At 40.7% G+C, this 27,349-nt stretch overlaps 2 protein-coding genes and 1 long non-coding RNA gene across 3 annotated transcripts in view; 2 read left to right on the forward strand and 1 right to left on the reverse strand.

Annotated features, from left to right (window-relative positions):
• The window catches only part of LOC129713006 (protein TBATA-like), a 28,527-nt gene extending 11,932 nt beyond the window's left edge, over positions 1-16,595 (forward strand). Inside the window, exons 5-11 of the mRNA XM_055661848.1 lie at positions 2,949-3,128; positions 5,195-5,283; positions 6,170-6,316; positions 7,837-7,918; positions 9,809-9,974; positions 12,490-12,536; positions 15,116-16,595. Of these exons, the coding sequence (XP_055517823.1) occupies positions 2,949-3,128; positions 5,195-5,283; positions 6,170-6,316; positions 7,837-7,918; positions 9,809-9,974; positions 12,490-12,536; positions 15,116-15,228 (824 nt within the window). The 3' untranslated portion in view covers positions 15,229-16,595. The remainder of the gene's footprint in view (positions 1-2,948; positions 3,129-5,194; positions 5,284-6,169; positions 6,317-7,836; positions 7,919-9,808; positions 9,975-12,489; positions 12,537-15,115) is intronic.
• On the reverse strand, positions 12,547-15,477 carry LOC129713007 (uncharacterized). Its single transcript, XR_008726170.1, has 3 exons — positions 15,390-15,477; positions 14,233-15,230; positions 12,547-13,745 (listed from the first exon to the last, which is right to left on the reverse strand). It is a non-coding gene; the product is annotated as an uncharacterized LOC129713007 (long non-coding RNA).
• A 4,972-nt stretch (positions 16,596-21,567) lies between the features above and the next one.
• LOC129713005 (microsomal triglyceride transfer protein large subunit-like) overlaps positions 21,568-27,349 on the forward strand; it is a 51,540-nt gene continuing 45,758 nt past the window's right edge. The window contains exons 1-3 of the mRNA XM_055661846.1: positions 21,568-22,162; positions 25,284-25,468; positions 26,394-26,537. Coding sequence (XP_055517821.1) covers positions 22,093-22,162; positions 25,284-25,468; positions 26,394-26,537 — 399 coding nt within the window. The 5' untranslated portion in view covers positions 21,568-22,092. The remainder of the gene's footprint in view (positions 22,163-25,283; positions 25,469-26,393; positions 26,538-27,349) is intronic.

The raw sequence follows: 27,349 nt of genomic DNA on the forward strand, positions 1-27,349 counted from the left end.
TGCCTGCAGTCATACACAGAATCAATAATAACAAAACATACAATAAACACAAATTTACTTGGGTTCATTAAGCTGACATAAGCTGAAATACTTGGGTTCATTTAGATAATTTTGAATATGATTACATATTCAAACGTAAAAGATGTCATAAAAAGTATGAAACACATAACAGGTTAATACACGGATTGGGAGCGTGTAAACCGACTCCGATTGACCGACTCCGAGCATCCTGCCTTCTGCTTCTGGAATTCCCTCGCACCTCCCCAGTTCAATGTCTGCAATTATATTGCGCTTTCTTCAAAGTGAGCCCCCTTCCTAGATTGAGGGAGGTCCTACACCAGCGAGGAGTTGTTTTTGGACATGTGATCCCACAATTACTCTCTGACACCTTGTTTAACTGCAAATGAAATGACAGTCAGAACCTTTTTCCTGGGACGGAAGATCCAAATACTGGAGGGCATAACTTACAGAAGTTAGGGGCTTCTTCTTCTTTTCGAGTCCGTCTTGTTACAAATGTTGGCCTCGCTGTCATCGTTCGTCCTGAAAAGGACGCAAGCTTCCGGCGACAATCAGTGGGAGCCATCACTGAATGATGGTGGTGGCAGAATTAGCTCAGGATACTTCCAGTTTCCAGCCCCACGACATGGACACTTCTGCTATGGGGCCAGTTAGGGGCAAAGTTTAAAGGAGAGGTTTTTACACCAACAGTGGCTAGTCTCTGTCACACGCTGCTGTGGATGGAGGTGGAGGCAGTGTCGGGTATGAGTCTCATTCTCCAGAGATGCCGTCTGTCCTGCTGAGTTACTCTGGCTTTTTGGGTCTATCTTGCATTTAAACCAGCATCTGCAGTTCTTTCCTACACATCTCTTGAATAGGCAATGGATACGGAGTGAATAGAGGAATATGGATTATGTGTAGGTAGATAACAGTTGTTCTTGGTATCATATTCTGCACAGATATAATGGGCCGAAAGGCCTGTTCTTGTGCTTTATTTTTACATGTTCTATGAAATGGCAAAAAGAATGAATAGCTGAATATTTGAGCTGTCTGTAGTACAGTGATAAGATTTTACCGTTAAAGTAATATACGGTGAACGATGGAGATCTGAGTATTTCCAAAATGTTAGTTCAGACGGCAAAAGGTTGTTAAGGGTTTGGATACGCTAGAGGCAGGAAACATGTTCCCGATGTTGGGGGAGTCCAGAACCAGGGGACCACAGTTTAAGAATAAGGAGTAAGCCATTTAGAACGGAGACGAAGAAACACTTTTTCTCACAGAGAGTGATGAGTCTCTGGAATTCTCTGCCTCAGAGGGCGGTGGAGGCAGGTTCTCTGGTGCTGTCAAGAGAGAACTTGATAGGGCTCTTAAAGATAGCGGAGTCAGGGGATATGGGGAGAAGGCAGAAACGGGGGTACTGATTTTGGATGATCAGCCATGATCACATTGAATGGCGGTGCTGGCTCGAAGGGCTGAATGGCCTACTCCTGCACCTATTGTCTATTGTTACTGGCTTTGCCGTCACATGGCTCCCAACATCTGCTGCGTTTACTGTTGCAATCGAACCCCAAGATAGAGCAAGAGGTGACCACTACAGAATGCTGAAGCTGGGCTCCCACCCATGTACTACCATGATGGCCTTCTAACAGATCAGAAACATTTAGAAAGCAGACATTCAATTTGCCATATCCTGCCCATTCGCTCTTCCAGATTCCGTGGGAAGGAACTGCAGATGCTGGTTTTAACCGAAGATAAACACAAAAAGCTGGAATAACTCAGCGAGGCAGGCAGCACCTCTGGAGAGAAGGAATGTGTGACGTTTCGGGTCGAGACCCTTCTGAAACGTCACCCATTTCTTCTCTCCAGGGATGCCGCCTGTCCTGCTGAGTTACTCCAGCCATTTGTATCGACCCATGTTCTGCCCTGGTGACCTTCCAACAGATCAGAAACATTTAGAAAGCCAAAATGTATCTAAATAAAAGTTTGCAAAAGTGAAAAAAAAATAATTCTTCTGAAATCACACTCACATGAATTAAAAAAAATAATAGTAATTAGAATTTAGGAAATAGGAAACAAGTCTGCTGCTCAGCATATTACTGAATGCCCTCGAAAAGCCACAAGGTTCTGGAGTAACTCATTGGGATAGGCAGCACCTCTGGAGATCATGCCTGGTCCTGTACCTTCCCACACCTCTAGTGTTCCCCTCCCTGACTCTCAGTCTGATGAAAGGTCTCAACCTGAAACGTCTCCTCCCACCTACATTACTTCCTCGAATTTCACAAATCGCAACTCTTCAATCCTTTTGTCTGCCACCTTTTGTCTTTTCATCTCTGGCTTTTGTCTACCATCTGCCTATCGACATCCCCCTCATCTGTATCCACCTATTAGCTACTTGGCTTTGTCCTGTCTCTCCTCTCTTCTAGCTTCCTTCCCCAAATGCACAATCAATCTGAAAGATAGTACGGACCAAAAACATCTCCTATTCATGTTCTCAAGAGATGCTGCAGAATTACTCCAGCACTTTGTGTGTTTTTTTTTAAAAAACCAGCACCTGCAGTTCCTTGTTCTACAAAATGTCATAGATTTAGTGATTCTATACAGAACTGCTGATTTGCCATTAACATGATCTTGCCCAGTATCTCTATGGGAGTTTGATCAAATTTTACTTCTATGACACCTGAAGTTGTCATTCTGAAGGCAATGATGGAGAGATCTTCAACTAATTATTTCTACTGAAATAGAATTATGTCAATTTCCCAGTCAGTTTTTTGGTCCAATTTAATTTTGAATTAAAAAATTTGAGTTAAAAATGTTGATGCCAATGTTTACATGTGAAACATTATTGCTCATGTGTTGAGCCAAAGAATTGCATCCCATATCTCCAAACCCAACAGCAGTAAATACAATTACAAAAAATAGATGTACCCTTTTCAAATCTTTTCTTTTCACAGGACTCAATGGGATGCCTGTTTGCACAGTAAATGATGACTGGCATGGCAACACTCCTCTTTCTCCACATCCATTGATAAAGAGCCAATTTCCAACTACAATCATGGGAAGACTTGGACTGCCCATCAGTATTTTCCAATGTAATGCCTTTGGTGATGGAAATATCCCAAAGCCCGCCCTAGGTATGTTTTGTCAGTGTTATTTTAATGCATACTGGGCGACAACAAGGCCAACAAGGAGTGGTCTGGTTCCGTGCTGTGTGGATTTAATTTCCTTAATCTTCTAAATCTAAAGTTTCCTTCTTGTTTTTTTATCCATCGAAGGGACGTGGAATTCTCAGGCTGAGCGAGCATTAAGAAACGTCATCCATTCCTTCTCTCCATAGATGCTGCCCGTCCCGCTGAGTTACACCAGCTTTTTGTGTCTATCATCAGTTTAACCACATTTGTCCTTGGGGTGGTTTTGGCGGGGAGCTGCCTTCTTGGACCACCATGGTCCTTGAGGTGCGGGAAGACCCACGGTGCTGACAGGGAGGGGGTTGCAGGACTTTGACCCAGCGACGGTGACGGGATAGCGATATTATGAAAGTTGAGAATGGCAGGTTATTGATTAGAAAGGAAGTCAATGGTTGCAGGGAGAAGGCAGGAGAATGGGGTTGAGGGAGAGATCTATCAACCATGATTGAATGGCAGAGCAGACTCAATGGGCTGAATAGCTTAATTCTGCTCCTATGACATGAACTTGTGAACAAAGAACTTAATGAGAGCCTGAAAGGACTGAAAGCAAATTAGAAACAAAAATAGAGTTTTTATATGCCTTTTGTGGATTGGAACTTGTCACAGGTGGAAGGATATCTACGAGAGTTAAGATTTAGAACATAGAAACATCCAGCACAGGAACATGTTAAAAACTTAGAACAGAGAAGCAAGGACGGTTTTCGTTGAAGAAAAGGCTGCCAGAAATTTGATAGAACTGTAGAAAATGATACAGTTCTGGACAGAGAGGATGGAGGTTGACTGGTTTCTATGGCAGTGAAGTCGTAGACAAGAGGTTATACATTTAACAAAAAATGGAGAGAATTAAGAGTGGTGTATCATACTGTAGGAAATGGAATCACACTACCTGGAAATGTGGTAGAGACAGATAGCTTTAAAAAAATAATTGGATATATCATTGGAGATGAAAAAAATTGGAAGACTATGAAATTGAAGAGTTAGTTTGGAACAGAGCCGACATGGACATGATGGGCCGAATGATCTCCTCTTGTGCTGCAACCATTCTGTGATAAGCATCCCCCAACCCCCATTCTTTCAGACAGTCCCCAGCCCCATAGACATTTCATTTGGCCACTCAATAAAATGCTGAGGTGCAGTGTCAGATTCTGTTTGGAGACATCCTTGCAAAATAATTTGACATGTGAATGATGCTATCAATTCAAGCTGTCACTGTATGTCCATATAGCTACATGGAAACTAGCTTTGAATTTGCTTTTCTCCAGCTATTTAATACTGGTCTTCTGCTAGAGCATTCTCAGAGAATGTAGAACATTTGTAATAGCTCAAGATTATCCCCCAATGTCTGTTAATTAGATATTTTGAAATGTACCTTTAAACTATAACAAAAAGCAACATGAAGGAGGAACTCGGCGGATCAGGCAACATCTATGGAGGGATAGACTCCATAGATAGTCTCAGGCTCTGACCCTTCTTCGGACTAAAAGAAAGATTCCAACATCTTCAGAGTCCTGTGTCTCCACTTTTAAAGCATATCTTGAGGATCAAAGTATTCCTTCAAATTATCATCTTCTATTCATATTTTTGAATGGATCAACATTTTTGGAAAAAACTTTAATATTGAAGCATGCCGGACGTTATTTATTTAGGCATTATGAATGAATGAAAGTATGAATGAATGAATGATTGAATGAATGCATGGATGAATGAATGAGTGAGTGATGAATGATTGAATGATTGGATGAGTGAGTGAGTGAATGCATTCAGTGAGTGAGTGGATGAATGAATGTATGAATGGATGAATGAATGAGTGAATGATTGAGGGAGTGAATGAATGAATGATTGATTGAATGAATGAATGAATGAATGAATGAATGAATGAATGAATGAATGAATGAATGGATGAATGGATGAATGATACTTCACTCTATAATAAGGCATTATTTGGAATAAAGGTATTAGGCATTATTTCATGTTGTTTATTAATCTGAGAAGAAAAACATTTTTTATTTCAGCACCATTGTCGGAAGCGTGGCGAGATGAACTGAGAGAATTTACCTCTAAAGCCTGTTTCCTTGCACCTGAACAGCCTGAACAAAAGAAGGTCAGCACACCTGTCATTAGTGATAGTGGTTTTGCAAAATACCTGCATTTATTGCTCTGTTTTTGTATAAGACACTTTCGTTTCGTGTGCTTAAATAGCGGAAGAACTGTTCCTAGGTGGTGACTGACGTGGTAAATTCACCAGAGCTCCTAGATTTCCTTTTTGCTGCCTTACTTGCTGTTAAGGAGAGAAGGTAGACACAAAATGCTGGAGTAACTCAGTGGGACAGGCAGCATCTCTGGAGAGAAGGAATGGGTGACGTTTCGGGTCGAGACTGAAGGAGAGAATTCCATTTATGTCAATAGACAAAAGACAATAGACAATAGGTGCAGGAGTAGGCCATTCAGCCCTTCGAGCCAGCACCGCCATTCAATGTGACCATGGCTGATCATCCCCAATTAGTACCCCGTTCGTGCCTTCTCCCCATATCCCCTGACTCTGGTATTTTTAAGAGCCCTATCCAGCTCTCTCTTGAAAGCATCCAGAGAACCTGGCTCCACTGCCCTCTGAGGCAGAGAATTCCACAGACTCACCACTCTCTGTGAGAAAAAGTGTTTCCTTGTCTCCGTTCTCAATGTCATAATTCTGTACCTCCTCGCTAATTATAGGCCCTTCGGCCCACTGCGTCTGCACCGACCTACGATCCCCGAACCTTAACACTACCCTGCACTAGGGACAATCTTGACATTGTTTTTCTACCAAGACAATTAACCTACAAACCTGTCGTCTTTGGAGTGTGTGAGAGGGAATCAAAGTTCTCTGAGAAAACCCACGCAAGTCACGGGGAGAACGTACAAACATGTACTTGAAGCAAAACTTTCGTTTTTGGAAGATTCAGAGCTCACTGCAAGAACAATCACTGCAATATTTCCTTTTGTTTTGTCAGACGGAGGAAAGACGAGGGACTCAATATTCTGCCCTGACTGGCCGCATCATGCCAAGTTGCACTCCTGCTACAAGTCACCGATCCTCCAGAAGCGGTGCCCTGGACAGAAATAAACCCAATGGGCCCTTCCAGGACAAGGAGTTACTGGTGAATCCAAACTTTTTTAAGGAACAAAATTTGACTGTTATATTATAGAAACATGGAAACCCAATGTGATCTCAGGAAGTGCACTTCATTTTCCCACCCCCTGTAATTCTTCCCTGGTGAAACATAGAAAATAGGAGCAGGACTAGGCCATTCAGCCCTTTGAGCCAGCACTGCCATTCAATACAATCACGGCTGATCATCCAAAATCAGTATCACACTCCTGTTTACTCCCCATATCCCTTGATTCTATTAGCCCTAAGAGCTATATCTCTTTATAGAAAACATCCAGTGAATTGGCCTCCGCTGCCTTCTGTGCCAGAGAATTCCACAGATTCACAACTCTCTGGGTGAAGACATTTTTCCTCATCTCAGTCCTAAATGGCCTACCCCTTATTCTTAAACTGTGGCCCCTGGTTCTGGACTTTCCTCACCATCGGGAACATTTTTCATGCATCAAGCCTGTCCAATCCCTTAAGAATTTTATATGCTTCTAATCCTCTCATCCTTCTAAATTCCAGTGAATTAAAGCCGAGTCGATCCATTCTTTTATATTCCTTTCAGACAGAGAGGTTGCAAAAATAATCAATTTTTCCATAATTTATAATTTAAATATTGAAGAAGGATAAAATACATTAATGCACATGCAATATATATTAAATACAAATAGAAAATGTTGGAAATTGCTAGGCATTGTCTGTGGTTTTGGTGCTAATGTTTCATGTACATGGCTTTTATTACTTCTAACTTTTCCTAGTTCTCGTGAAAATTTAATGAACCTGAAATGTTAACTCTCATTCTCTTTTCACAAATGCTGCCTAACCTGCTGAGTACTTCCACTCTTTGCTTTAATAACAATCTTTTCCATTATGAATAACCAGATCTAAAATTATTATGGTCAATTTCTCACCCTGTAATTGCAGTCACCTCTACTGGGACTGTTGCACATTACTGCAGGAAGGAACTGCAGATGCTGGTTTACACTGAAGATAAACAGCAAAAATGCTGGAGTAACTCAGCAGGCCAGGCAGCATCTCTAGAGAGAAGGAATGGGTGAAGTTTCGGAAAGAACCTGAAATGCCACACATTCCTTCTCTACAGAGATGCTGCCTGTCCCGCTAAGTTACTCCAGCATTTTGTGTTTATCTTGTTGCACAATATTCCTGTACCTGTTCCCTCATTACCTCTATTGCTAAAAAATACTTTATTCCGACTCTTGTATGTGTAATCTCTAGTTCATTTTTGCCCCCCGTCAGCCATGTGTTGCCATACGGGCATGTGCATATGTACGTGCTATCCCTCTTCGATCTGCCTTCACAAGTTGACCGGTAACAAACAAGGCTTCCAGTCTTTCCCACACTTCTCAAATGATGGTCGACCACTGTTGAGGCACATTGCAACGAGGCTGGGTGCGATTCCCAATTGTGTTGCAGACCACGCCAAGAATCGATTCCCAGTATCATCCTTATCTCTCATGGTGATATCACTGTCATCCTGACCCACATTTTTATTTTCCTTCTGAGGTTCTGGAATTGCTTTGCCAACTTCTACAAACTGACTCGTTCTGTGCCATCCAGCAGTGGCTGCTTTGTGCAGGGCAAAAAGGTGAGGAAATCTTGGCCTTTGCGAATCATTAACTGGGGACACAACATTCAACTTGTCACCGGAGCACGAGTTCCAATTGACCCTAACTGGGTTAACCTTTATACTGCTTTCATTTTGTAGCTAAATCCTTAAATCTCATACAATTTTGTTGGAAGTATTCCCTTAATATCATGTGATTGATGCTATTTCTTGGTGGTTTAGAATACTTGTTTATATAACTTGCTCTAATGGTGAATAATACTAACAAAGAAGTCATATATTTATAGTAATATAATCTATAGTAATAGATTCAAACAAGAGGACATGACTTGACAATTAAGAGACAGAAGTTTAGGGGTAACATGAGGGGGAACTTCTTTACTCAGAGAGTGGTAGCTGTGTGGAATGAGCTTCCAGTGGAAGTGGTGGAGGCAGGTTCGATTTTATCATTTAAAAATAAATTGGATAGGTATATGGATGGGAAAGGAATGGAGGGTTATGGTCTGAGTGTAGGTAGATGGGACTAGGGGAAAATAAGTGTTCGGCACTGAGATGGCCTGTTTCCGTGCTGTAATTGTTATATGGTTATATGGTTATATTACCAATGTTGTTGTGTTCAGAGGGCATTGAAACGCAAATACTCAACATACTATTAGAGAAACAAATAAGACGGATCAGCTAAAAGGCATGTATGAGATAAAAGATTGCCTTCCCTTAATGACATTAATAAACCTGGCGTTAAAATTATGGTCATTTTCAGGCCCTATTATTTAGTTTGCTTTTATTATTCAATTAATTGCCCAAACTATGGCACAGGGATGTAAATCATGTCGCAACAACTAATAAACAGAGAATAAAATAATACAGGATCGATCACCTTGGGTATGTAACTTGCCCTATTAAATTCAGGGGTTTAAGACTGATCTCAATCATTTAAGGTTTGAATGAGTCTAACAAAATACTCACAGGGGGGTTCAGGAGCTTGCAAAACATCTAAAGGGGCAAGTGGAATATCTGCCATGGGGTCCAACACTGCATTTTAAAAAGATTTAGTTAAAAAGGCAAATCACTTAAGAAGTAGGACTCCCGCTATGATCTTGCCTTACTTCCACTTCCCCACTGATCTCAATTATCTTTACAGCACAATGAATTTTGGGACGTTTGAGAGAACAGTCATCTAGTTGAGGTTTATTATTGTCAGGTGTACCAAGGTACATTGAAAACCTTTGTTTTGTACGCTATCCAAACAGATAACACTAAACATAAATGCAATAAAATCAAACTCAAGTACAATATGTAGAGCAAAGGAAAAGATATAGTTTGCGGAGTAAAGATCTCAGAATTGTAGTGCATGTTCCATGGACAAAGTCCAATATCTGCAATGGGGTAGGAGTTAGTTGGACAGTACCATAGCTTGTGGAAGTGTCGTTCAGAGCCCAATAATAGAGGGCAAGAAGACTGTCTAGTTGTGCATGCTTTTAAGTTTCTGTATCTTTTGCCTGACTGGAGCAGGGAGAAGAAGGATTGACTAAGGTGGGACAAGTCTTTGATTATACTTAAGAAAGAACTGCAGATGCTGATTTACATCGCAAATAGACACAAAATGCTGGAGTAACTCAGCAGGACAGGCAGCATCTCTGGAGTGAATCGGGAGTGACGTTTCGGATCGAGATCCTGAAGAAGGGTCTCAACCCGAAACTCCAGGATTTTGTGTCGATCTTTGATTATGTTGGCTCCTTTTATGAGGCAGCAATGAAATGTAGATAGGGTCAATGGTGGGGAGCCTGGTCTGTGTAATGGATACTCTGCAATTAATTGTCTTTGGCAGAGCAGTTCCAAAATAAAGCTAATTTTCACTAGTATTTGCTTGTGTATGAAATCTAAGATTCTATCAGCAGTATCTATTTACAGAGAAAGAGTTTGTACTGGGAATGGTTCAGTCGGTTCTTGGAAGTAGTTACCCTGATTATCAGCAAAATGCTGAAATTACAGAAGAACAACTGATACCACAAACAGATAACATTTCTACAGCCTCCATCTCAAGAAGGTCAACTTCGACTAGGAAAAGACATAAGAGGTAAAATGAGCGATGGTCGCATTAATCTAAGATCTGTAACTAATTAGAAAACTGTTCAATCACATTTTGTAATCAATTTCTTTTCATTATGTAGCCAAATTACATGTACTGATATAGAAACAAGGAATTTCAGATGCACAAAAAGATACAGTGTGCTGGAGTAACTCAGTGAGTCGGGCAGGACTTATGGAGAACATGGATATGTGACGTTTCAGGTCGTGACCCAAAACGTCACCTATCCATGTCCTCCAGAGATGCTGCCTGACCCGCTGTGTTACTCCAGCACTTTGTGTCCTTATATGTACTGATGCTCGTCCTGCTCATGCTTTATTCACTTTCATTACATCTTAATGATGTTGCATTATGTATAGTTGGATTTAAAATTTGTAGGCAGTGTGAATCACTTTAATTGAAACAACTTAAAATAGTTCTCTTGGGTAATAAGAAAATCCACAACAGCAAATAACCTTATCTAATGTGGCTAGTGCTGATGCATAGTACAACATATACCATGTACCAAAATTAGCCCTACCGACTGGGAATGAATTTCTGGTCAATTATGCTTGTTTTCTCTTATGCTTTTATTTAATATTTTAGAAAAATATATAAATCTATCCTTGCATGTTACGCATCTAGTAGCTGTGGGTTCATGCATTCTTGAGTGAATTCCTTACTTAAGGATTGGAGAAAATCTGCATTGTTTCAACAATTTAATTTCTGAATTGTTGAATTAATTTTCATGGATGCACATTAGACCTAATGCAATGGAAGGAATAGTCAAGTCAAGAGTGTTTTATTGTCAGATGCCCCAGATAGAACAATGAAATTCTTCCTTGCAGCAGCACAACAGAATGGGTGAACAATTTGTAAGAAAGAACTGCAGATGCTGGTTTAAATCGAAGGTAGACACAAAATGCTGGAGTAATTTAGCAGGTTTCGCAGCATCTCTGGAGAGAAGGAATGGGCGATGGTTCTGGTCGGGACCCTTCTTCAGACTGATGTAAACATAGTACACAGTAAACAATATAAAAATGAGAAAAACAATAAGCAGTGTGTGTATAAACACACTGAATAGACTGCATTGATTGCGTGGAATATAAAACTGAATGATATTTTCATGCCATAAAAATCATACGTACAAATTTTAACTAGGGATTTACTTCAAATCTGCTTGTAGTAATTTCTAAATCCACTCCGTAACTTTGTATTTCCTGACTCCGAGTTCCCTGGAACAAGTATAGGGGGGAAAGTATTGAAGGCATTAAGCATTCTCAGTACCAAATTCTCACACTTGCAAATTCCCGACGAGTGCTCTGCCCACGTTTTACTGTGTTTAAGATGCATTTTGTGAGCTCACCCTGTTGTCAGTGTTGTCACTTGGACAGTAGAACACATACACCAAACTATTGTGTGGCGTTCAACACCATCATGCCCTCCAAACTAATCAAACTCAGACAACAGGGTCTCTGCTTATTCCAATGTAATTGGATCGTCAAATCCCTCATCGACTGGTTGCATCATGGCCTGGTTCGGTAACGCAAACACCCAGGAATGAATGAGGCTACAGAGAGTGAAAGAATTGCCCGGTGCATCACAGGTGCTGATCTCCCCACCATCAAAGCGATCTATAGGAGGCGCTGCATCAAAAGGACAGCCAATATCATCAAAGATCCACACCACCCTAGCCAGGCTCCCATTTACACTACTACCACCAGGAAGGGTGCACACGAGCCAAATAACCATGACCACCAGGTTTAAAAGCAGCTTCTTCCTAGCAACCAGCAGACTCTTGATACTGATCAATACTAACCACTGCCTCAGCAATTATGATTTTCCATGAACTGTGTTTTTGGTTGCACTGTTATGGTTACCTTGCATTGTTATTTGAATAAATTTTATTATTGAATTATGATATATTTATTTGTGTATTATTGTGTTGATGGACCTGTTAAGCTGCTGCAAATAAGAATGTAATTGTTCCATTCTTATCCTGTTCATCCTGGCCACACACTCATCTCCCCGCTACCTTCAGGTACAAGGTATAGGAGCCTGAAGACTGCAACAACCAGGTTCGGGAATAGCTACTTCCCCACAGCCATCAGGCTATTAAACCTGGCTCGGACAAAACTTTGATTATTAATAACCCAATTATCTGTTATTTGCACTTTATCATTTTATTTATTCATGTGTGTATATATTTATATTACGGTATATGGACACACTGATCTGTTTTGTAGTAAATGCCTACTATGTTCTGTGTGCTGAAGCAAAGCAAGAATTTCATTGTCCTATCAGGGACACATGACAATAAACTCACTTGAACTTGAAGTTGTTCCATTGTCTGGACCTATGACAATTAAAAGCTCTTGACAATGTAAACATAGTTAATGAGTGATAATATTCTGAGAGGATTGAATTTCTCCTGCAACAAATGCTGGACAACAATGCTGTCATAATTCAGTCTTTATTTCTTCTTCTAATGTGATTTTTTTAAAATTGTGTTACGCATTTGCAGGTATTATCTCAAAAAGAAGTCTGAAAATATTGAAGAAGACCAACCAGGTAAGTGAAGCTTCTCAGACTTGACGTGGCTCAGCGGTAGAGTTGCTGCTGTACAGCGCTTGCACCGCCAGAGACCCGGGTTCGATCCCGACTACAGGTGCTGTCTGTACGAGTTTGTACGTTCTCCCCGCGACCTATGTGGATTTTCTCCGAGATCTTTTGGCTTCCTCCCACACTCCAAAGATGCACAGGTTTGCAGATTGATTGGCTTGGTATAAGTGTAAATTGGCCCTAGTATGTGTAGGATAGTGTTAATGTGTGCGGATCGCTGGTCGGTGCGGTCTCGGTGGGCTGAAGGGCCTGTTTCCGTGCTGTATCTCTAAACTAAACTAAAATGAGCATTCAACAATTTAATAAGTAAAACTGCAGAATTTCTTTACGCAGGATCCAATTGTCAACTTTCTGATCTCATAGTAGTGTGGTATATGGACTGACTGCAGGTCAAACTGTGCCCTGCATAATATGAGGTCTTTATAATGGGTAGATTTATTTACAAGACCAAACTGGATGAGGGGGAGAAAACATAACATTTTTCAAGTGCAAGACGAGATTTATCAAATCTGTTCAATTTACTTGCCATTTTACCATGTTGTAATATACGGGGAGGTTATTCATAGTCATACAGTGTGAAAACGGGCCCAACCTGCCCAAACCGGCCAACATGTCCCAGCTACACTAGTCCCACCTTCCTGCATTTGGCCCATATCCCTCCAAACCTGTCCAGGTTAATTGGCTTATGTAAAATTCTAGATAGTCCCTAGTGTGTAGAATGGTGCTAGTGTACTGGGTGATCGATCACTAGTCGGCCTGGACTCGGTGGGCCGAAGGTCCTGTTTCCAAATCATCTATTCCAGCATCCATTCCAGGATCTTATTCCTTCTGAAATCGCAGATGTCAGCAAAGTGATCCAGCAATCTGAGTGTCTCAGAGTGATTCACATATCAAACTCGCTCATCACAGGTGGCCTGCAGTAGGGCGACATTTTCATTACAAAATCACAACCTCCTGCTGATACATTGCTCTATTGCATGAAGAATGTTACATAGAACATGGAATACAGCACAGAAACAGTCTTAAGAAGGGTCTCGACCCGAAGCGTCACGCATTCCTTCTCTCCAGAGATGCTGCCAGTCTCGCTGAGTTACTCCAGCACTTTGTGTCTACCTTCGCCTTAAACTAGCATCTGCAGTTCCTTCGTTCTCAACACGTCTGTAAATAAAAGTGAATATTGTGTAATTATATTGCACTTATTTTGTTAAAATATAGTGAATGTCGTTAATGAAGTGTTTAAGAAGGAACTGCAGATGCTGGAAAATCGAAGGTACACAAAAATGCTGGAGAAACTCAGCGGGTGCAGCAGCATCTATAATGAAGGAAATAGGCAATGTTTTGGGCCGAAGCCCTTCTTCAGACTGATGGGGGGTGGGGGGGGGGGGGGGTGCGGGGAGAAGAAAGGAAAAAGGAGGAGGAGCCCGAAGGTTGAGGGATAGGAGGAGACAGCCCAAGGGCTGAGGAAGGGGAGGAGACAGCAAGGGCTAACAAAATTGGGAGAATTCAATGTTCGTGCCCCCAGGATGCAGACTCCCCAAGCGGAATATGAGGTGCTGTTCCTATGGTTGGGCCTAGGGCACTTTATATCATCTAGAGATTGAAATGTCCTGCGCCAAGTCTGGCTGGCAAGTTGTGTCAAACTTACCTAATGATCCATCTCATCTGGGCCCACTGCCCATTCCAGTCCTGGTCAGTTAATCATATCAGCTCTTGTTTCTCATGAGCCTTTAAGTAAATAGACATTGTTTGCTCATGTTAATGCTGATAAATAGGTATGACATTCGGTGTCATCGGTGAAAACTGCACATGTTCAAAATGACCCTGATAGAAACATAGAAAATTGTTGTGGGAGTAGGCCATTCAGCCCTTTGAGCCAGCACCACCATTCAATATGATCATGGCTGATCTAAAATCAGTACCCCATCCTGCTTTTTCCCCCAAACCCTTGATTCCTTTAGTCCTAAGAGCTGAATCTAATGCTCTCTTGAAAACATCTAGTGAATTGGCCTCCACTGCCTTCTGTGGCAGAGAATTCCACAGATTCACAACTCTCTGGATAAAGGCATTTTTCCTCATCTAAATGGCCTACCCCTTATTCTTAAATCTGATTCTTAATATCATGTTCATTCTTCAGAAATGTTTTGTTGTTAATAGTTTATCGATGAACATTGTCAGCTGGATCCAGAGTTAAAATGGCGGCCAAAAATCTGTGAAACAATACTCCCAAAGCCAACACATAATGTTTTTGCTGCATTTCATTTTATTAACGTAACGAAACTCTCATTTGCTCATGAATAATAAATTATTTCCCATCTGATGATTGTTTAATTTATCAACATATTCCCTCGCCCCTCCTGCGCAATGTCTTGTTCATTCGCTGCGTTGAGGTGGAATTGGCTTCCTTGGCTTCCAAATCTTTCTCATTGGTAACGACAGATGAGACAAGTTCTTGCCAATTTCCTTAAAGGGACCTATTTTCTCCCTGCTTGCCCTTTTGCTCTTAATATACTTATATTTCTTCTCTCCAGATCACATAGGAAGTGCAGAAGTTCTTCTGATTCATAGAAGCAAGAGTCCTGAGAGACCAAGCAATGGAAGGCTGGAAGTCTCAGAACAATCCAAGAATCCTGAATCAAAATGAAGCTATTCAAGAAAAGTGACAAATTGATTTATATTAATGATTGAAGTCTGAATAGAAACATCTTGAAAATGTAACGTGATAAAACGATGTTTTGATTATATTACTAATATTTGTAAGGATGCAGTTGTCAGTTTTCAGATAAATTTAGCAGATCCTCGTACATAAGCGGTAGAGTTGCTGCCTTATGGCGCCAGAGACCCGGGTTCGATCCTGATCGCGGATGCTGTCTGTAATGAGTTTGTACATTCTCCCCGTGACCTGCGTGGGTTTCCTCCGGGTGCTCCGGTTTCCTCCCACACTCCAATGACGTATTGTAGGTTAATTGGCTTGATATAATTGTAAATTGTTCCTGGTGTGTGTAGGATAGTGTTAGTGTGCAGGGATCATTGGTTGACTTTAACTTGGTAGGACAAAGGGCCTGTTTCCACGGTGTATCTCTAAACTAAAATAAAATACATTCAGGTTATAAATATTACAGCAGAAATAAGCAAATATTTCCAATGTCTCAATGATTAATATTGTAAATCAATCTGCATTTATTGCAAAGTACACATTTGCTTATTGGGCGTTCTATTTTAGATTAATGTCATAGATTGTATTTGATTTGTACAGGTGCCCAGAAAATTGACGTCCGTCAGTTTCATTGAGTTTATAGTAATCATCATTATCCCCAAAATAATAGATTTATTCATTCCTAATCTGAATAAATTCTGTGTAATACAAGAGACATGAAGAATTATTTTTTTATTAAACAATTTGACATTAGGAAATTAACATTAATGTTCACAAATTGGATACCACTTTTCCCGACAATGAAAGTGCAAGTAGTTCATTGGAGAAATTTAGGATATATAGTAATGTTCACAGAAAAACAACTATAAATGTATGTTCTTTCTTTACACTGTATTAAAATTCAAATCTTCTATTCCTAATAGCTGGTAAATGAAAATGACAACATTTTGATAAATGTCACGTTTGTAATTCTGTGATCAATATGTACCTAGATGTTAACAAATATGTGTAATACACTGTATGATTGCATTGTGTACTTTAAAAAAATAATTCTTTTGAATTTATGACTTCTGAAATGTTTCTGAAATATTCTATGGGATTGCAGGCATCATGTTGGAGGTTGAATTTGGTGTGAGCACATGAAATGAGAACATTCATTCCAATTCCTAATAAGATCAAGAGCAGAGCGAGAAATATTTCATTTATCTGATAGCGTGAAAAGTTAAGCTTATGAAAGGTTGACAAAATTGTCACAAAGTTGGGAGATTTCCGTTATCTCACTACTCCTTTTTTCTTTACACCACATGCCTTCTCTCTCTCTCTCTCTCTCTCTCTCTCTCTCTCTCTCTCTCTCTCTCCACTCTCTCTCTCTCTCTCTCTCTCTCTCTCTCTCAGGATGCAGGATTTCAACCTCGACAATTCCACCACCCCACCACCAAGACAGCATTAATAGTATTTTTTTCTAGTGCATTGAGATACTTGCAGTAGGTAGTCCAGATCTCAGAGGGATAAAAGAAGACAGAGATCACTGCTGCCCATTTGACCACAAGTTGTGTGCCAGGTATGGGTTCTTGATCTTAAAAAAAACATTTTCCTCAATTGCGTTTGTGCATTGACGGTATGGTAAATGTTATCATCAATATCTGCCTTTACTGAGAGTGGGCTCTTGAGATAAGGGACACAGTTAACATTTTCTCATTGGGAACCTTTATAGTTTGAGGTGCAGTGGGGTAGGTTAATAAAGGACTTTGGTCTTGATTGGATTGAACCTTAGCTCATCCTCTTGCATGCATCAGTTGATACTGCCCTGGAGTTTAGCCTCTGGGCAGGTGTCATTTCAACCGCCACAGTTTGGATTACTTTAATTCCGATGTGTATCTCCATAGGTTGAACCATTTGCCATTACTCTTGGGTTGAGGTGCTTGGGGTTCAGCCAATATTCATCCCAGCTGGAGCCAACGTCCTTAGCTGATTAGGCCTCAGGGTCCAGCTGATGTCAGGCATGAATCCTTGTCAATATCAGGATTGGGTCTTAACATCAAGCCTCTGTCAGGCATGGATCCTCATACTTGCTCCGCCTTTGGCACTCAGAATACAACATTGTCTTATCTAAGGCATGAAATGTGTCTGATCACCTGACTTAAGTCATCTCTGGAGAAAAGGAATGGGTGATATTTCGGATCCTTTCGACCCAAAACATCACCCATTCCTTCTCTCCAGAGATGCTGCCTGTCCCACTGAGTTACTCCAGCATGTTGTGACTATCTTTGGTGTAAACCAGCATTCTGCAGTTCCTTCCCACACATTAGGGGAACAGGAAATGTTTGTCTTCTGAGAAAAATGATTGAAGAGCTAATACTCAAAAAAATGTTTTTAATATTTTTATTGAATGGCTGAAACGTTGCAATTAGATACCATTTGAATGTAATTTCCAAAAGGTAGTAAATTTCTGAAATTGGTAACTGACAAATCTTATTTTCATTTTTTATTTCCCTCTTTCACTTAGGTCATATCGTTTCCACAATTTTAGGAGACAGAGTTGCCCAACAGATTCTCTGCTGCTCCAAAACCTCAGTTAGACCAAGCTTATTGTGATCTCATTCACAACAACATGTCCCTTGATGTTGACAACCTTACTTCCAAATGATCCCTTGTGCTTCTCTCCCAATAGTTAGGTTAAGAGTAATCCTAGTGGCATTGGGAATGACACTGGGTTCACCAGTGACCTCACCAACACTCACAGTAGGGTGTACTCACATATATATTTTATTTATAGTGATAAGAAAGTCTAAGACCTCATGGGGGCGCTGTCCCTGGAGTACAGGGCACATGTACTCCAATCCAGTCAGCATTGGCTGAGGCTCTTCCCCCGGCAGGTGTGCTAATCTTGGGCTTTTCCTTGCAGTTTAACCTTGCCTTGGGAGGATGCACAGGTAGTTCATAAGTTCATAGGTGAGAGGAGCAGAATTAGGCCATTCGTCCCATCAAGTCTACTCCGCCATTCGATCATGGCTGATCTATCTCTCTCCCCTAATCCCATTCTCCTGCCTTCCCGCCATAACCCCTAAAACATTATGAACTTATGGTTAAATAAAGTCTATTCAAGACTGAGGAAATGACCAGTTATTTTGTCAGATATAAATTAATGCTTAATTTTCACACTTCAGGCTAAAATAAAGGAACATCTATAAATGCAGTTTGATCAGAAATAGCCAGCACAAACAGGGTCTAACTGATTATTTTTCTAAGTATTGACTAACCGCATACTTGAAAGGAATTTAATAAGTGGTGCACATGAATTTTTAGACCATCATCATAATTCGCTTAAGAATGGTGCTGGATATTGTTGAAGAATCAATAACAGGAGACTATTTAGAATTATCACCAAGGAAGCAAGCAGACAACAAATTGCCCTTGGTGTTTAGTAACCTTTCTACAGGTAAGCATACACTTGCATAAATAGCATGGATAGAGAGTTGGACAATTTAATGAAACCAGAATTGGGATCAAATGGTTATCTTCATATAGGTGAGATGCAACAGGAGGTGTTGCATAAATCAGTGCTGGACTTTAACTAATTACTACCTATATTAAGGATGTGTGAAAAGACACATTTAATCAGATATTCTGAAAATGCAAAGATACATAGAAAAGCAAGTCATGAGAGGAATACGAAGAACCTACAAAGGAAATAAGCAAGTGGGCAAAAACTTGCCACATGTGGTATAATTGGGGAATTGTGAGGTTATCTATTTGGGGGGAAGATTGGAAAGCAGCATATTAAATGCAGCGAGCCCTTAGAATGCTGATGTACAGAGAGATCCAGGTGCATACTCGCAGGAAAAGGTGAAAGTACATGGATAGAAGGTGCACAGGGATTTGAGCAGTCTCTGCTCCTCCAAAGGCATCAGGAGCTACCAGTTTCTGTGAGATGTTAAGTATTTTACACCTTTTATTCAGGGATTGGCTGGATGTAATTATGTAGTCAAGTTCCAGGTGTCCCCAACAGTATTAAATCAGTGAACATGATCAGTAATCTCAAATTACAAAATTGCTTGGGCAATTATCTAACGATCAGATTTCATTGCAAGTTAATTTATCAAGTTGCTGAACTTTAGTCACATACTATCAATACACTACATCTTCATTAGTCCTCTGTAAGAACATAGGCCATACTGTTACATTTTAAAGTAATGTATTTGTAAATGTGACAACAATCACTTTTAGAACTGTAGTTATTTTTGATTAATGTAATGATGGCACTTTCCTACCCAATTGTAAATTTTGAAATAACCAGTAATGTCCATTACAAATGAGCATATAAACCACTAACAAGTTAGCCACTGCAGTTCGCAAATAAATACTCTGCCTAATCCTTCAATGCTTTAGAAAAATAGTCCTGGTAAAGGTGAATGCATTGTAGGATTGTTCACATGCTTTATTTGGCTTTTGAGCACTGGGTCAGAATACTCTTGGCAGCTGGTGGTTTGGCACATCTTTGTTTTTGAATGCAGGTATTATGAAAAATTGTTACATCCTTGAGAATTGCACGATTAGCAGAAAAGGAGATTTCAATCCATGCCGAGAGACCATCAACGTTATTTATAATTAACCCATGAAAATCAATCACATTGAAATTTTAATCTTTCAACTCCAGACTATAAAAGAAGATTGTCTACCTTCAATAGTGCTGCTTGTGTAATACCTTATTAATAGAAAATATTTTTTTGATTCATTCCACCTAGCTACAGTAAATGTTAGATATTATGCCTTGATCTTTGTCATTTGCTTCCTATTCCATAACAACCAGGTTCAGGAATAGCTACTTCCCCACAGCCATCAGGCTATTAAACTTGGCTCAGACATTAATAGCCCACTATCTGTTTATTTGCACTTTATCAGTTTATTTATTAATGTGTGTATATATTTAAATAATGGTATATGGACACACTGATCTGTTCTGTAGTCATGCCTACTATGTTTCTGTTGTGATGAAGCAAAGCAAGAATTTCATTGTCCCATCAGGGACACATGACAATAAACTCTCTTGAATTTTGAGATACAAACCACTTCTCACAGTTGTAGGGAATCATTAATTCACTGCTGTGAGCAACAGGAAGATTTGACCGGTTGTTTTCTCCATACAAGACTAACTCTGTAGAAATGAAGTCTTAACCCATAACTTGTATTGATAGAAATAAAACAATGACAACATTTCATATTCAGTTTGACAGTGATAAATAGTTCAGCAAAGGTTCGCTTCCATTCAACGAGACTCCAGGTCTCATAGTCCCTTAGAACTAACTCACTAGATACTGTTCCCCATGCTCCCCAGAAACTTACCGGTCACTAGAAAATGTATTATTCTACTATAGGGTGATTTCACCAAAGGTCAAATGAGCGTAGATCCCCCCCTCACGTGACCGAAAATTTTAACTGGAGGACATCTCTCAGTTTGAATGTAAGTGAATACAAACCACTTTCCACAGTTAAAAACATGGAAAAACGCATTTTTGAGCTGAATTTTCTGTGCTGCGGGGTGACCGTGAAGCACAGCGACCTAAATTACGCGTTTGTTTTTCATCAAAAGTAAGTTACTAACCTCTTTAGAAATGAAGTCGAGCAAACCGATAATTTGTATTTTGATCTTAAAATCAAACAAATGACAACACTTTTTCATATTCCCTCTTGTAATTACCTCAGTTTGCCTGAAATTTACTTCTTCACGCAAAGCTTTCAGCTTCGGCCGTTTTCCATGTTTTTTAACGGGTGGGAAAGTGCGTGTTTCCCCATTCACTTACATGTACCGATGTGACATATGTCCTCCAGTTAAAATTTTCGGTCACGTGAGGGGGATCTACGCTCATTTGACCTTTGGTGAAATCACCCTATACAACTCATCAAATAAAACTGCTTTGGAATATTAACATAATAACATATAGATCAGAAAATTTGCTCGTCCAGTCCCGCCAAAGTCCCAAGCATACCGGATTAATAACTGTGTGGTATTAATAAAATTGAATTAAAAAAATAGTTTGGATGACAATATTGAAAATAAATTGCGTTGAAAGCACTAGTGAACTATTGTTTCTTATACAACTTCTTATACACATTCGGTATCTTTTTTTAAAAAATGAAGACGACACGTGTTTCTTTATCCCTTTTGTCACTGGATTTTCTTCATTTCCAAAACTAATTCTCAAGTCTGCAGTTCTGAAAGTTGTCTTGTTTCCTCGGGACTTCCAAAGTGTTGCACCAGTTGTGTGTGTGTTTTTTGTTGCCTTAGCAAAACGCGGATGTACCGGCTTTTCCTGATCGAGAATACCAAAGATCCTATCGCATATATATCTTTGGAGAATACTGCAGATCTGTACACAGACACACACTTACAAGATCAATTACAGAGGGGAGGAAACTGGATGATATTAATAAGCTTTTTTCAAACACATAGCTAATCGCATGTTAAAAGCCTAATAGACGCACAGATAGAAACCACTGTCTCATTATTGTAGGAACAGTCAACAGAGAAAAATCCTAGAACCTAAAACACACACACACAACTACACAGACAGAGTCGTTCACACTCACTGACGCGCACCCCTTAATGGTGTCATTGGCCGCATCGGGCCACCTCTCGCTCAAGTACAAAACTTCAGCACGTTTTGCAAGATCCGGCACATTTCGCAAGCTTTTTTGCATGAATTTCTTTGGCCGGGTCGACAGCCAGCGTTCTCTTACCCTATTCTGCTTTTCCAAGCTGGCGTTTTCCTCTCTGTATCTTCACCAGCCGGTGAAAGAGTCGACTGGCAAGTGGTTCGTTTCTTTGATGAAATTGTGATTTGAGGGCGGATTATGGGGACTGCAGAAATCTCAAGGAAGCGTGTGCTGGTGTTGCTGATCTTCACGCTGCTATTCGCTGAAGGTGAGTTTCTCCTGGATAAAAATCGAACGGCGCAAAAATAATAACATTTCATTGACGTTTCCAGCATTGTGATTTATCACTGAGAACCTTGGAAACGTGTTCAGCTGCAAACCAAGAAACTGCATTCTACCCATTTCTGTGTGATGTGATTTATCCTTACGTCAGGTCAGAAGGTAACAGAAAAAAAAGGCAACATTGAGACTTCCTTGTATCAAGGAAGCAACAACATGGCCTGAAGATAGACACAAAAAGCTGGAGGTACTCAGGGAGTCAGGCAACATCTTTGGAGAAAAGGGATAAGTGATGTTTCGGGTCGAGACCCTTCTACAAACTACATGGGCAACTTCTTTAAGATTGATTGCAGGTCATTACTGACTTGCACAATGCAATGGACAGATGACTGATATGACAAGATATGGAACAGGGGCTCGGAAAAATAAACAGGGGAATCAGAAAAAAAACTGGGATTGGAAGGAAAATCCAGGAGTTAACAATGCGCGTGTAGTCCTTTATCCCAACCCCAGCAAATTTATGAGCATTATGTCCGTTTTCCTTGAGTGGTCCTGACCGTCCACAATCAATGGCAACTCCCGAGTCAGCTCATTGAAGCCATGGTCGGTTCTTGAGTGAACCCGGCAAGTTTCAATGGTTCTTTATCACCACATGTACAGACGTGCAATGAAGCCGACAGAAGCGTCGCAGAGAATGGTTATTAATATGGTGGGCGAGGGAGAGGGTTTGTCACTTTCCGAAAAAAGCATGACTTAACCTCTGCAATTACTGGAGAACATGCTCAGACAGAACCTCTTATCACGGTCTTTACATGCTTACATGTTGAGCACACATTGAGTTTCTCCAATCCAATTTTTAGACTTTCAAACCTGAAGGAAAGGATTTGAAAAAAACATAGGGTGATGAGACATTGGTCAGATTGGCACGTAGCCAATTACCAAAATGTTTGCCAGGCCACTGATATTTATTCCCAATTGTTATCATGCTACTGAACCATCCTACCACAAATAGACAGCAGTCTTGAACTACTATCATCTTCATTGGAGACCCTCAGACTGTCTTGGATTGGACTTCATTGGTTTTATCTTGCACTAAACATTATATCCGTTATTCCCTTTATCATGTATCTGCACACTGTGGATGGCACGATTGTAATCACATATTGTCTTTCCACTGACTGGTTAGCACGCAAGAAAAGCTCTTCACTGTATCTTGGTGCACGTGACAGTAAACTAATACACCTGGAGTATTGCGTACAGTTTTGGTCTCCAAATCTGAGGAAGGACATTATTGCCATAGAGGGAGTGCAGAGAAGGTTCACCAGACTGATTCCTGGGATGTCAGGACTGTCTTATGAAGAAAGACTGGATAGACTTGGTTTATACTCTCTAGAATTTAGGAGATTGAGAGGGGATCTTATAGAAACTTACAAAATTCTTAAGGGGTTGGACAGGCTAGATGCAGGAAGATTGCTCCCGATGTTGGGGAAGTCCAGGACAAGGGGTCACAGCTTAAGGATAAGGGGGAAATCCTTTAAAACCGAGATGAGATGAACTTTTTTCACACAGGGAGTGGTGAATCTCTGGAACTCTCTGACACAGAGGGTAGTCGAGGCCAGTTCATTGGCTATATTTAAGAGGGAATTAGATGTGGCCCTTGTGGCTAAGGGGATCAGAGGGTATGGAGAGAAGGCAGGTATGGGATACTGAGTTGGATGATCAGCCATGATCATATTGAATGGCGGTGCAGGCTCGAAGGGCCGAATGGCCTCCTCCTGCACCTAATTTCTATGTTTTTATGTTTCTAAGCTAACTAACTAATTGCACCATCTAATGCCCCAGTTTGGATCCACTTGAATTTTAGACCATTTTTTTTTTAAGTTTGCAATACATATGTACAAAACTAAGCATCAATGCAGAGGAATAAAATAGGTAAGTTATGCACAAACAAATGATTGAGGAATGAATCAATGGGTCAAATTAAGGAAACTTCAGACTATGTAATATTGTGCTGTAATACAATGAAGGAAACATTCCATACTTGCATCAAAGCATAAACAGTCTGTACCATAGCATAGCATAAAATATGCATAATGAATTGCTTTGTCTCTTGTAAATGTTACTTTCCCCTCTCAAGTATTTACCATTGGCAAGTGCCATTACCGTCAGCATCACCACTGATCAGAGACTCATTTGGAGCAGCCACATAAATACAGTGGCTATGAAGACAGATCAGAGGGTGGGTAACTTGTGGAAAGTTACTCCTGAAAATCCAAGCCCTTTTCATCACCTACAGGGCATAAGCCAGGAATGTTCTCCACTTTATGGGATTGGTGCAGTTCCAACTATACCAATGAACCATCCAGAATACATCCACCTGTTTGATGACTGCCAACGTCCACCATGTGAAATGTTCATTCCCTCCACTGCCTGCACACGGTGGCTATAATGTGTAACATCTACAATATGCACTGCAGTTACTTTCCAAGGCTATTGCAACATCACCTCCTAACTCCATGACCTCTGCCACCAGAAAGGGCAAAGAAAGCAGGTGTATGGGATCACCACCTGCATATTCCCGTTCAAGAGGCACACCATGCTGACACAAGAATCTGATCTTTCATTACTGCTGCGTCTCATTTCTAGAACGCCCTATCCAACCACATCGTGGCTCTACCATCATCATAAGCAGTGCAATGAAACAAGAAAATGACTCAAAAGCATCTTCCCAAATAAATGATACTTACCAATGATGTTCAGATCATAAGAAACAAGTAATAAAAATAAATCAAAATGCTAAAGTAAAAATGTTATTGTTTTCATTCAATGTGGAGCCTTTCACTGATGATGGTAAGAAAGTCTATAGAATTAATAATTTTTGATAGTCATATACATTAAAGTAATCTGCTTTAGGATTAGAGAGAAAAAGATTTCCATAAAATTCAAAGCTAACCCAAGTGCATTAATAGTGATTTAGATGCACAAGTCCCCCCATATTTTTAAACAGACAGCACACTTGGCTGGGAGGGGGGGAAATATATATATTTCAAAATATGTAAAAGATGATTGCAAGCTTTTATAATGTATTTATTTATTTATTTTGCTATTAGGAGAAACTTTGGGTCTTGCATCCAATGCATTGGTCAAGTACAAATATGTTGTGGATTTGGTACTGGAGACTTTGTTCAGTCCAGACACATTGCCGACGTCAGGATTCAGGATTGAAGCTGTAACTCAACTTAATGTGGTCTGGGAAAACGGCAGCAGCCAGCATGAGAAGCTAATTCAATTGCAAGTAAGTAAATTACTTTATTCTGTGCTGTTAGTTTGCACGGTGGTGGCGCAGCAGTAGAGTTGCTGGCTTACAGCGCCAGAGACCCGGGTTCGATCCTGACTACGGGTGCTGTCTGCATGGAATGTGTACCGTTCTCCCCGTGACCTGCGTGGGTTTTCTCTGAGATCCTAGGTTTCCCCGCACACTCTGGTCAGTGCGGACTCGGTGGGCTGAAGGGCCTGTTTCCGCACTGCACCTCTAAACTGAACTGAAACTAAACTAAAGCAGAAATATTAAGTGACATTAAATAATTATATTTATGTTATTGCAAGTTTGAAAGTCCTGTAGGCCTATTTATATTATTGTTCAACAATCTTAAACCCATTACAGTCATAGAGTGATGCAGCATGGAAACAGGCCCTTTGGCTCACCTTGCCCACACTGGCCAACATGTCCCAGCCACACTAGTCCCACCTGCTCACGTTTTCTCCATATCCCTCCAAACCTGTCCTATCCATCGTACGTACACAAAAATGCTAGAGAAACTCAGCGGGTGCAGCAGCATCTATGGACTGAAGGAAATAGGCAACGTTTCGGGCCGAAACCCTTCTTCAGACCCATCCATCCTATCCATCTACCTGTCTAACTGTTTCTTAAACGTTGGGACAATCCCAGCCTCAACTACCTCCTCTGCCAGCTTGTTCCATACACCCATCACCCTTTGTGTGAAAACATTACCCCTCACATTGCTATTAAATCTTTTCCCCTTCACCTTAAACCTAACCATTGTAAGTGGAAATGATGATTTGCGCCTTTCTCAGATGTAATGCGGTCAGTAATTTAAAGAATCGTCAGCACATCCGTCAATGACACTGAGAACGGATGTTTGTAAGGCTGTTGTAAACGCCATATTTCGTACTGAACTGTGTCTTCTCCTCGGATACAGGTAGAAAAGGTAAAACTGCTGAACGTTTCTGAACAAAATGAGAATCGAAACAGCTTCAAAGACGCTCATTCTGAGAGTTTGCTGGGGCCGACAATAATGGCAGCTTTAAAGAAACCCGTTATCTTTCATTGGAATTCAGGAAAGGTAATTCCTTCAGCAACAGTCTTGACTGGTGTCGGAAAATCTCAGTGATAGCATGCGTCCCTGTTTGAAAAGAATGTAGGATCAAGCACTTTTCCAATTATTAAACCCTCATGTTGGACAGTTCAGTGTAATATTGAAGAAGTGACAACAAAGAAGCAGTTTGTCTAAAATGTATGCACCAGCCAGCATCAGCAAATCAAAACTGATGTGAAATTGTCCTGGAGCTTAGGTGAAAAAAATAATGCTTTTTCTCTCTGCCTGGTTGAATATTCACTGAAGGAAATTTGAGTGAGTGGGTTGTCAGTTTGCTATTGTGTGCGTTACACAATGGCCCTTTCTTTATATAAAGGTATATGGACACACTGATCTGTTCTGTAGTCATGCCTACTATGTTATGTTGTGCTGAAACAAAGCAAGAATTTCATTGTCCTATCAGGCACACATGACAATAAACTCTTGAATCTTGAATCTTTATGAAATCTAAATGTAATATTGTTCATAAACGATTTATATAGCTTGAACCCTTAGCGGATTTCTTTATAACGGATTTTGGTTATAGTGGATGGCCCGCACCACTGCTTGTTTTGCACTGCTTCCCCTGCTGCTTACAGCCCTGGCTGCCCACGCCATCCCCAGCTCGCACCACCTCCCCTGTTCTTGGCAGACCGCTCCTCCCGCCACCACCGCTGACCTTTACCTGCACTCCAACTGCCCGCGGGCCGTGACCATTGACTCCACCGATCCTCACCTCTGCCCCAGCCGCCAGCAGGCCAGGGCCGTCAACTCGCCTGGATTCCAGGCCCTGTTCCGGA

This window comes from Leucoraja erinacea, chromosome 34 (assembly GCF_028641065.1).
Source record: "Leucoraja erinacea ecotype New England chromosome 34, Leri_hhj_1, whole genome shotgun sequence".
In the NCBI taxonomy this organism is placed as follows: Eukaryota; Metazoa; Chordata; class Chondrichthyes; order Rajiformes; family Rajidae; genus Leucoraja; species Leucoraja erinaceus.